This window comes from Onychomys torridus, chromosome X (genome assembly GCF_903995425.1).
Source record: "Onychomys torridus chromosome X, mOncTor1.1, whole genome shotgun sequence".
Lineage (NCBI taxonomy): Eukaryota > Metazoa > Chordata > Mammalia > Rodentia > Cricetidae > Onychomys > Onychomys torridus.
Window position 1 is genome coordinate 31,014,162 of NC_050466.1, and position 12,350 is coordinate 31,026,511.

The 12,350-nt window shown below is 41.2% G+C and overlaps 1 protein-coding gene across 1 annotated transcript in view; it reads left to right on the forward strand.

The window, feature by feature from the left end:
* Window positions 1-5,854: 5,854 nt before the first annotated feature.
* The window catches only part of Stk26 (serine/threonine kinase 26), a 51,783-nt gene continuing 45,287 nt past the window's right edge, over window positions 5,855-12,350 (forward strand). The window contains exons 1-2 of the mRNA XM_036174734.1: window positions 5,855-6,017; window positions 6,134-6,284. Of these exons, the coding sequence (XP_036030627.1) occupies window positions 6,243-6,284 (42 nt within the window). The 5' untranslated portion in view covers window positions 5,855-6,017; window positions 6,134-6,242. The remainder of the gene's footprint in view (window positions 6,018-6,133; window positions 6,285-12,350) is intronic.

The window sequence follows — 12,350 nt, forward strand, 5'->3', positions numbered from 1 at the left end:
CTGTCCTTATGTTTCTTTTATCACCAGGAGAGCTGCGAGTGCTTCTGTACAGGTATCTGCAACTCTACAGCATGATTCTATCACCGAGGACGGAGAAGGTAGCCAGACTGGAACCAGGGAAGGGGTCATTCTCCCTTTGATTTCAGAAATATACATGTGGATGAAATGCCCCAGACTACATTGCTCTCTCTCTCTCAGCTCTGAACTAATTGATGTGGGTCTGTGCCCTTCTCTTTTGGTGCCCAAGTGCAAGCATTTCAAAGTGCTTCAGTACACACATAAAGAAATGCTACAAGCAGGAAGCTGCTAAGGCAGCATCTGCTTCCGCCCACCTTGCCTGTTTCTTTAGTCCCCTCGGTAGCACCAGGAAGTAACGCTACTAACAATATTGGGCTGTGCAGAATCTCGCATACTTTCTTTTCTCTTACAAATGATATTGTGGTAGACTATTGTATAAGCTTCAAAAAGTACAAGGTTGTTCTGGAGAATTCAGCAATTACACAGGTTGAACATTCTCTGACTCGGAATGGATTCCATAGATTTTTGCTCAGTATACTTGGGAGAACAAAGGTTAGAGCTATTATACCCTGCTTCCCAATCTGATACCCACAGAGAACAAAGAGAAGATTGGAGATATCAAGCATCCTTTTATTAAAAACAAACAAACAAACAAACAAACAAACAAATAAACAACAACAACAAAAAACCCTGCTGGGCATGTTGGTACATGCCTTTAATTCCAGTACTTGGGAGGCAGGGGCAGGTAGATCTCTGTGAGTTTAAGGTCAGCCTGATCTACATAGTGAATGAATTCCAGGCCAACCAGGACTACACAGTGAAACCCTGTCTCCAAAACAAACAAACACACAGCAACAACAACAACAAAATAAAAGTATCTTTGAATGTTTTAGTTTAAAATATCAGTTCAATAGTTTATAGAATGAATCCAAATATTCCTATGACTGGATAATAAGCTTCAATAAAAACCCAGGTAATTTCCTTTGGTTTAATATATTTCAATAATTTAATGAAACGCAGAAAATTGTGTCATTTGCCATTACATTTTGCACATTTTATGTATTTTTTCCTCCTCTCTCTCTCTCTCTCTCTCTCTCTCTCTCTCTCTCTCTCTCTCTCTCTCTCCCCCCCCCTCTCTCTCTCTCTTTCCCGAGACAGGGTTTCTCTGTGTAGCTTTGTGCCTTTCCTGGATCTTGCTCTGTAGACCAGGCTGGCCTCGAACTCACAAAGATCCGCCTGCCCCTGCCTCCTGAGTGCTGGGATTAAAGGCATGCACCACCACTGCCTGGCCATTTTATATATTTTAACATAGACAGACATTAGGCTTAAAATATGAAAGTTCATAATGTGAGGTCCTTTCTTTAAATTTTGAGGACTAAAGGCTCACATTTATCTTGATAAATTATTATATTTGAAAGCTCTTAGATAATGCACATTAGAAAATGCTCAGTCACTATGTTCCAAGCAAACCAACATTTTCCTTAAACTTTTCTATTTAATATTATTTTAAGGTGAAATATTCAAGTCTTGTGTATATGGGAGGGTGAGTAACAGCTGTATTTCGTGTTATGTTCACTCTTCAGGAATAGGTGGTTTGTGGTACAGTGGTAACATAACAATATTGCTTTGTTGATAGGACCCACTTGACATGGTTTCATACGATTATTTATTTTTTTATTACAAACAGCACATTGGACTAAAACACCCAAAGAACACTGATTCCCAAGTGTGTTACTTGATTAGTTGCGCCTCAAACAAAGATTGTTGAACATGGTGTCTTAAGCTTTGGCACCTGACATTTCAAATGAGATAATTCTTTGTTGTAGGAATTGTGTGCACCCCTTCTGCTCTGACAGCCAGAGAGCGGTAGCAATTCCCTCATTATTTATTCTACCCAAATATGCTTTATTAGAGGTAAAATTGCTCTTAGCTGAGAACCTACATATTTTCTGTGAATCAGTCCATCCACTAAATATTTATAAACATGGATAAAGTTAAACATTTAATATTGAAAGTATGATAAATATTGGGAAATTCAATGTTAAATTTTATTTAGTTATTTATTTGTGAGTCTTTGTGTGTAGGCCTGCCCATACCATGCCAAGCTTGTGTAGATCAGAGGACAATTTTCTGGAGTTGGGTTTCTCCTTCACCATATAGATTCTAGGACCAAACTGAAGTCCTCACTCAGCCTTGTTTTTACTTGCTAAGCCATTTCATCAGTGCAGATAAATGTTCTTTTTTTTTTTAATTTTGGACGCTTCCTGGATACTTACATGGAATTGATTTGCTTTGCTAATTCTGCACGTAGTCTTCATCTATCTAGTTGCTAAATATTCATAGAAATAACGTCACATGTATCAAACAAATACTGAATTCTGTCCAAGGTGCTGTGTTACACCCTATGAGGCTACCAAAAATGTATCAGATGTGTTGTCTGTCCTCATGGAACACTTTCCATTTAACTGTGGTAATATATTGTAACATATAGGTTGATGGTCCCTAATTTGAAATCCAAAATGCTCTGAAATTTTTTGAATATCAACCTGATGTTCCTTTCCACAGGCCCATATTTGAAAAACTGAAATCTGAAACACTTTCTTCAAGCACTCAGATAAGAGACACTCAACCTGTATTATTAGACTCTGGACAGACACCTCAAAGTAAAGCAATCAACCGTTTTGTACACGTGTGTATGTGTGTGTGTGTGTGTGTGTGTGTGTGTGTGTGTGTGTGTGTGTAGATGTGCGGTATCAAAAGCATACTGTAATTTGCCATTTTATTAAAACCATAAGAAGTAGTGTTGTGTGTATGGTGGTGCAGCAGTGTCCTGGTACTCATGGTATTTGTATAGTTTTCAAACATTTATACCTTCAAAAGGTTTATGCATATGTTCACATATAGCACACATGTAATATAAAGCAAGGATAAGCAGAACCATAAGGAATCCCAAGGAAATACCCAGATGTTCTTTATCAATAATAGCAACAAGATCAGCACACCTAAAATAAAAACACTCATCAGTGTTGTTCAGAAACTGTCTCAGTGTCTAGATCTCAAAATTTAGTGTTACTTCTTCCATCTTACTACATCATTCTAGGCCAGCATGATGTCAGGAAAGTCATTTCTCTGCTATGGTTAGAGTTTGCTTGTTTACTAGAACTATACAACATTCTCTTAGGTAGTTATGAAAGAACACAGTAGGCCAAAAGTGAATGGTATAACAAATAAAAAAGTGACCAACTTCAAGGTTAACCAAGAGCAGGGCCTGCAAGTGTAGCCTGATAAATAACAATACAATAAAATATAGTGTTCCCAGAATACACCTAATAACATCAGCAAATAGTTAAATAAGTATAAGGAAGCACATTCACTCAATCAACTTTTTTATTTATTTGTTCAGTGTCATGGGACATTCTAAGCTCTGGAAATACAGCAGTAAGTAACAAGTAAGATTGCCTTCAGAGAGCTCCCATTCTTTTTTTTGGTTTATTTATTTATTGTTATTATTATTATTATTATGTGTTTTAATTTTACACATCAGCCATGGGTTCCCCTGTCCTCCCCGCTCCCGACCCCACTCCCACCTGCCCCCCATCCCCTCCCCTCCATTCCCATCTCCTCCAGGGCCAAGACTCCCCTGGGGATTCATTTAAACCTGGTGGATTCAGTACAGGCAGCTCCAGTTCCCTCCTTCCAGGCTGAGCAAAGTGTCCCTGTGTAAGCCCAAGGTTCCAAACAGCCAGCTCATGCACTAAGGACAGGTCCGGGTCCCACTGCCTGGGTGCCTCCCAAACAGTTCAAACTATTCAATTGGCTCACTTATCCAGAGGGCCTGATCCAGCTGGGGGAGAGCTCCCATTCTTGTTGACAATTTTTCATAAAAGAGAAGCTGAATCTTTGGCCTCAAGCACCTAGCAAGTTTGGTGGGCAAATAAAAGGCATGCCATGTCCCAAATACAAAAAAGGAGCAACGGTGTAAGTATTGCTTCCATGTACACACAGGAGGATTTTGAAAGTGAGCGCAGAGCAGCTATGAAGAGTTGATAGTGGGTCTAAGAAAGTTCAGTGAACCTACTTGAGTTTGGTCTTTAACGATGGAGCCTGATTCACATTACTAACTCAAAACATGATCTAAGAATCACTGTCTGTCTCACCTCGTCTCAGACCTTGTTAACAGAACAAATTCTTGGGCTAACTCCAGACTTGCATTTTCAAAGTCTTTACTTTGAAAAAATCCTCGGAGCCCAGCCCGGTGGCACATGCCTTTGGTTCCAACACTCAGGAGGCATAGTTAGGTGGATTTTTGTGAGTTTGAGGCCAGCCTGGTCTATATAGGGAGTTCCAGTCTAGACAGAGCTACATAGTGGGATCTTGTCTCAAAAACCAGACAAACAAGTAAAGAAACAAGCAAACTCCTTTGAGATCTCAAGAGACATTAATATTTAAGTGGCATTGCATGCTTCTGGGTAGGCTAGTATAAAGTGTGCATTAAGCTAGTGAGAAACAGACACTACATTGGGGCCTACCATTGGGTAGAAAGAGAGAAAACTTAGACTTGGGGAAGTATGAGTTAGGAAGATGCAATGTCATCGTTTAATAACCTTCCAAGCAAACAGTGACCATATAGAATGTAGTAAGTAGTCGGGGGAACCTCGATAGGAATTCTCTGATGTATCACTTTTTAAATGCAATATTTGAGTCAAATATTTACTTGGCTGAGCCTTTTGTGCTATTTGTTCAATGAGGAGAAAGCAGTGTGACCCAGGTAGGTTCCTGTCACGGTAACTCATTATAAAACACAAAGCCTGAACTTCGAGGTTTCTGGCCCAAAGAAAATGAACTCTATTAGTAATAACCATGTTGATAATAACCAAATACTTTCCTTGGAGAAAAATTATAAAAGAAGAATAGCATTTGTTGAATGTCTACTTAGAACTTCTCCACAGTGTGTTGGATGCACAGGCTTGTAACGACCTGCAAGGTATGTTCTCATTTTAGAATGGCACGTGAATATTAGCACCTTCTGTGTTCACAAAGGTGTTTCCCTGAGATTCCTGTGACTGCTATTATTATCACTGTCACTGTTGTTATTGGGTCCCTGAAAAAGGGCTTGCTTTGCTCCTGGAGTTGAGCTGAAGTTGGAAAAAGCAAAGAGTTGCGGAAGTCACTGCTGTGTATGCTGAATTCAACTATCTGTACTGCCAAAGATCTAATCTCATGCTTCTTGCCTCTGTTATCGTTAATTTTTCTGCCAATAGGTGATTCGTTTTCCAATTTGCCTCTCTTTTACACACGCAGAGATTGTGAGGAGTTTCAGCTTTGCCATTCCTCAACTAACGTAGGACAGACTCAAGTTAAAATGACTTGAGGCATGTCTCAGGGTAAGAAAACTGAAAAGCAAGAGGGAAGGAACCTAAGGCTTGAAGGAGCAGGTGTCTGGCTCGGTGGCCCCACCCTCGGCCAGGTGGGGGAGCCAAGCAAAACTTTTGCAACTCCAGACCTCTGGGAGGCTACAGGCACCTCAGCCTTGCCAGCCTGTCTGCAACGTGGCCGCGTTCATCCGGGTCGCCCTCATATCCCCCAGCCTACTCCCACTCTCTCAAACTCTTCTGTTCTTTCTCCAGGTCCAGTTGTATTCCAGTTTTCTGGATCCCGGGCTTCTGCTGCTCTCAGCGACCCCGGAGATCCTCCAGCTTCTCTGACTCTGGCTACTTTAGCCAAACCCCTTTGCAGCCTGAAGCCTCAGCTTCCCCGACACCTCCCGGCAGCGGGGTGGAGGCAGGGCCAACTGCGGGACCGCCCCCAACCGCCTCCCAGGCTAGGCGATCGGGCGGGTTGCTGGGGCGCCTCCACCTCCTCTTCCTAAAGCGGCGAGGCGCAGCAAAGCGGCATCACTGGAGCCCAGGTCCCAGCCACCGCCTCACGTACAGCTCTACATTCAGGAAGAGGAGCAGCTCCACAGTTGGCCACGACCTCGGCGGGCGGGCGTCTGAGAGGTAAACTGAGTCCCAGGAAGCAGCGCCGCGAACTGCTCACCTCCCAGCAAGGGTGGTGGGAGAGTGGAAGCTGCAAGCCACCAGCCCAGTAACTCCACTTCTCTGCGCCCTTCCAGGCCCAGATCGAGAAGCCTGGGAGAGCAGCCGAGCTACCCCCGTAGGAGGAGCCAGTCTGATCCCAAGGCGCCACTACTGCAGAAGCAGCGCGAAGTAGCAGTCGCCTCCATGGCCCACTCACCGGTGGCTGTCCAAGTGCCCGGGATGCAGGTGAGAAAGCCCAGGCCTCCTCTGCCGCCCACGTGACTGCTTCGGAGCCCCGCTCTGGACACCAGGGACCAGGGGCAGCCACCAGGCAAACCTGAAGGCAGGGCCGGCTCTCTCTCCAGGTGACCCCAAGTAAAGCTCGAGGTGTTTCCTGGCGTCCGGGCTAGGGCTAGAGGGTGCTTTGCACGGGAGAGATTGGGAGGACTAGGGCGCGACAGTAAATGGGGGTTGGGGTTGGCAGAGAAGGGGGCATGTATAAAAATAGGCCAGAACCTTAGGCACCTGTGCTTGTCGGCTTGTTGATCGAGGCACGGATGAGGACTTGGGGACAAGGGTGGGGGCCCCAGAGCTTAACCTAGATGAGATGGAGGCATCTTGGAATGCGTGGGCTAAAACACCCAAGCGGTGCCCCCAACACGGCACACACACAGAAGTTGGGGCGGAGCGAGACCAGGAGTGGTGGTGGCATTGAATTGGGTTCTTCCTGTGTGCAAAGAGAGAAGAGCAAGATGACTTCTTTTCCTTTTCAGTGCCACTTAAAGGCAAACTTGTATCTCGCTCCCCCACCTGGCCCAGGGGATAGTGCCACGAGGAATGCAGGCTTGTATTCTGAGGACCTAGGTGATGGCTTCCCAGGCCCATCTCCTTGTCTCTCTCATAAGGTGCTCAGTACATGTATTTAAGCTTTTGTCCAGTGCAAAGGACTACTGAGTGGGACCCAACTTCTTATTCGAAGCTATGTCAACAGACTTTTTAACAAATCTTTAAAAAAAAAAAAAACTACTATAAGATTTTAAACTGTTTACATTTGACTCTCATCATGCGGTAGCCTGAAAAACCCCTTTATGGATAATAGGTCACAGACTGAAAACGCAGCAACTGGTTCCTTGTGATCTTATAAATATGCTAAGCCAAACAAACAAACTTTTTTTTTTCAAGTTAGAAAACGTCTAGAACATTGCATAGCTTATGTTTCTAGTGGGAATCAAAACTTTGTGAATTGATGATTCATTTTACTGCATGAAGCATGGGCTTCATCTTTTGCCTTGGAAATTAGTCTCATTTTATGCATGATCACAAAGGTGATTTCAAAAAAATTCTTACTGCTCAAAGGGCCATTTGTGTAGGACATACATCTACCCTGCATTTAGGGCAGGTCTGGCTTGAGACTCAGGAAGTTTGCCTGTATTTAATAAAATTACAGAAGGGGAGGGAAAGAAATGTGAAATAGGAAATAGTAGGGCCTTTTATGGTATTAATCCATTTAAGCTTTTCCCAGTACCCCAAACTTTTTTCTCCTGTGTTCTCTTTCCCCTAACTATTCTTCCCCACACCCCATTCATTCAGTTCCAGCTTTGGTTTTATCTAGAGAAGTAGTAGTTTGCAACATGAACTACGGTTTTGCTCTGTCTGATCTGAAACAAAGTGTGAACCCTGCATGCTCGGCTTTCTATTATGTGACTAAGTGGAATTTTACATATATAATGTTTGTAGCTCAGGGGCTCCAAGCTTCTTTATCCATTGTGTGCAGGCGCCTGCCTGCACACATCCTCAGTGGTGCCTCTCATTCAACTTTGTGATTCTGGGGAACTCTGTGTGCTCAGGAGAAAATGGTTTCTGGTCCTTATTTCATTTGTCTTGACTTTATTTGATTTATGTGGTTTCTGGTCTTTATTTAATTTGTCTTGACTTTATTTGATTTAGATGGTTTACGAACTGCTTGCTGCTCAGCATTTTCATCTTGCTCCCTGCTTTGTTTAATTAATCTGAGCTGGTTATTTATTGGATTTTTAATTCTTCCTTAAGGTGGGTTCAAATATGAATCACAGATTTAAAATGATCAACTTTGCCTTGCATGGTATGCAAGTTGTTATTTTGTCAAACCTTAGGTGCATAGAGCCGTCATCTCAGTTTTAGCCAAGATGCAATGATTAGTGATTTGCCACCCTCTTCATCTCAATGAAACAGCAAATTCTTAAATTATTTCCATTTTTCTTTCTAGATGTGGTTCTGAAGCACTTGCTGTAACATTAAAAAAAAAACAAAAACAAAAAACAAAAAACTTTTCCCGTACTTGAAATTATACAGTGACCTAAAAAAATTCACAGTATGCAGCATGACCCTTTAGCCTGGAGTACTTTTGTTTTCTTTTGCAAAAATATGATGTGGAAACATATCTTGGGACCATAATAGTCTCCTAGAGTTTTGTTAGAGTTAGGAACAAGCGACTTTTAGGCTAAGTAGTAAGAAGACTTGGATTGCCATGTGTTGTTTAAATTAATGTGGAATATTTCCCCAATCAGGGAGAAATGATTGACCAGCCTGTACGTTTTTAACTGTTTATGTTGGAGAGTTATGAAGATTGATGGGAGAAATGAGTTTTCCAGAAATTAAAAGCAAAATTGCTTTCTCTACAATGTTTTTCTCCCTCTGAGGAGGGACGTGGCGCAGTAGCCAAGCTACCTGCCCTGTCGCTTAAGAGTCAGCATTGCAAACTTGCAAACAAAGACATTTCTGTTTTCACTAGTTTAAAATACAAAAGAAACTTGGAGCGAAGGAAGAAAACTCAGCATCTTGTCATCCCTTATTAAATTAGTTCCTCAAAATTTATATTGTTATTTCTCAGTACTGTAGTAATGAACATTTTTGTCCTATTACACTCAATGTCTAGGATAGGATTTTTTGTATTTAACTTGTGCCCTTTTTTAGGTTTGTAACTAAAGGAATTTTCCATCCCAGGAGCGGTACTCCTAACCACATTTAAAGTACAACCTTAAAAAAATAATAAACCAATAAACTTGTTTCTTTCCACCGAAATATTTACTTTTTGGTGATTTAAAACCTGTTTTTGTCTTTAAAGCTAAAGATTGCATTAGTGTTTTTAAACAAATATGCAAAAGTGATTTTCAGTCCTTCATAATGTTTAGCTGAAAGAATCAACTGAGTTGTTCAACTGAGTATAACAGCTATCATGTTTGTTAAACTTTGTGTTATGTCTCTCACTAAAGAAATAAATTTTCTTACTTAAAGATTTCTAAAATTAGCTCTCATGTACCTTTAAATGTGAAAAGGATAGTACAGCTTAAAAATGGTTGTTTGAGATATCAATGGAAATAAAATTTTAGTATTAATAAACACCTTTGAGGACTTTTGACTAAGGAGCAAAAATATTTGCTGACATTGATGAACCTAGTAGTGGCTTCTGGGAAGGACCAACATAGAAATTTACAACCTGCCCTTAAAGAACTATCAAGCAATACACAGTCTGTGATCTTACCTGTTTAAGTATAAAGAAAATTAATGAATAGAAGAGTTGAAGGCCCCAATCCCACTGCCTGGGCCCCCCCAAAACAGTTCAAGCTAAACAACTGTCTCACTTATCCAGAGGGCCTAGTCCAGTACCATGGGGGCTCCACAGGTATTGGTCCACAGTTCATGTGTTTCCACTAGTTTGGCTGGTAGTTTCTGTATGTTTTCCCATCATGATCTTGATGCCCCCTGCTCATAGAATCCCTCTTTTTCTCATCGATTGGATTCCTGGAGCTTGGCCTGGTGCCTGGCCATGGATCTCTGCTTCCAGAAGGTCAGCTGATCCTATCGTATTGTTAGGATTTAGAGTACACATTTCCAAGTGAAGAAACACCCTTAGCTAAGTAAGGTATACCTACACATATAGCCAAGGGCCCACCTGCATGTTTAAACATACATGCACAGTGCACATACACAGTCTTTGAAAGTGGAATAAAATTATTTGGGTGATGATAAAGTATTTCTCTAGAGAAATAATAAATGATAACTTTGGAAACTAGAATGGGACCAGATCATGGTGGCCTTTGAATGCTAAGGAAAGGTTTTAGTCTTTTCAATAGCCACTGAACATTTTGGTATAATGGTACCCAATAAAAACAGTTATGTATAGGAAGTGAAAACTCCATATTGGATAAATGAATGTACTGGAGAGTTATGATATTTGAATCAGTTTGGTCTACAGAGGCTATTTCGGTGGGACACTCAGCTACGCAGATGCAATGAATCTTATATTAACAGCTTGCCTTCCATATCCCCAAGTGCCATAAAGAAAAAAGACATTGCCTGATTTAATAATTAGCTAGTTACAAAAGAAGAAGTGATATAACTACAGTACATCTGAAGGATACAAATGTAACACAAAAGTACCAGACCTGGCAGGAAGCCAATGATTTCTGCTCCATGCTTGTGGATTTTGAGGTAGTAATGGGATGACGTCATAAGATCTCCAACATAAGATTGGAGATGTAGAACTGGAGCTTTAGTCATTCATTAATTGTTTACTGAGCATCTACTATATAGCCCAGCATTTTACTTGAAGATAAGAAGACAGAGAGCTATCAAGATGAAAGAGATCCATAGCGTCAGTGAGAATATGTGGAAGTGAAGACCCTTGTGGTACAGGAAGCACTGGTTGTGGGTGAAGATGCTTGATGGGAGGATGAGAAAGTATGGCAAGATAAAGAAGGAGTGATTAGCTGGGGCAAATTCTTTATTAACTGTCACTCAGAAGCCTGAAGTGAAGGGATCACTTGTGGCGCCAGATTCCAGTATGTGGAGGTATGTTTTCCTCATTTCTTTCCCAATCATCAGATTTGCTATGTGAGGTAACAAGAACATTGTCTTGAACTTAGGAACCCTGTGTTGAGAGGTTGAAACTAAAACATTAACTATAACGATAATAGCTGGAACAAAATAATCCAAGCCAACTGTTATCTTGGAGGAGTAGGGTAGGTGTAGTTTGAAGGGTCAAAACTAGGGCCTGGAGGCTGGGGGCTATTGGGGAAAGTAAATGGGAATTGGATAGCATGTGAATCGAATGGTAAGGAGGGTCTGAAACTGGTACTTGAATTAGAAAAAAGTTCATCATGCACTCCCCCTTCTTGAGCCATAGAAAATGAGAGCTTATAATTTGCCTGTTGCTTAGGAGCCAGTGAGCATTTTGGTGCTGTATTGCTTTTATTCTGCCTTTCTTTTATTCAGTGACCTTGTACAAATTGTCTACAAAACTGAGAATAATAAAAGCTGCATTTCTTTTGCTTCAGCGAGAGGTTGTTATGATGGAGTTATCTGTGGAGTATACTTGGAGCTCCCGTGGGTAGTGTATACTGCAAACACTGCTACTATCTCACGTCTCTTTCCAGCTTGAAATCAAATCCTGACCACGCCACTGCCTCAGTCAGATCCAAAACCCTATGCTCAGTTTCCCGTATTTTCTGCCTTGGACTGCTTTCTATAGATCTAAACTTAGTTTAACTACTTCCCACCAAGAAATCCCATTTGATCTGCTGCATTAGTTCCACTTCACTAATCACCTCGTGGCCAAACCTTACCTGACTTTTCAGGTCACAATCTTCCTTTCTCTATGGACTTCCTGAGAATGTGCCAAGCTATAGAACCTGCCATTTTCACACAATTTGTGTTTACTGTCAGCAGTGTGTTAGAGCTGGAGAGATGACTCAGTGGGTAAAGTCTTTGTCACCAGAGGACTTGAGCTCATACCCCAGTACCACATGAACATGTGGTGGTGTAACAGTCTGTAATGGGAATAGTGTTCGAGATGCATACACACATACATATGGAAAAACAATAAGCTGTGTGTGTCTTCAAATCTAAGTTGTAAATTTGTGAAGTTCTGGACCATGCATTTTACTTTTCTTTATACCATTGTTTATGAGTTTTTACAAAGATAAAATAACAAAATAATCGATAAAATAATAGTTAAAATACATCTATAAGGGGCTAGAGAGATGACTCAGAGGTTAAAAGTACCGACTGCTCTTCCAGAGGTCCTGAGTTCAATTCCCAGCAACCACATGGTGGCTCACAACCATCTGTAATGAGATCTGGCGCCCTCTTCTGTATACATAATAAATAATTTAAAAAAATACATCTATAAATCTTTATACACAGAGTTGGCTATTGAACATACTATAGACTAGTACTACCTTCTAATGTCTGGATGTTTTTTAAATATGTTGTGGAATGCTTATGTTGTGTGGACCATAAGGACAAATTTAAATGTGTACAATAGAGACTTTA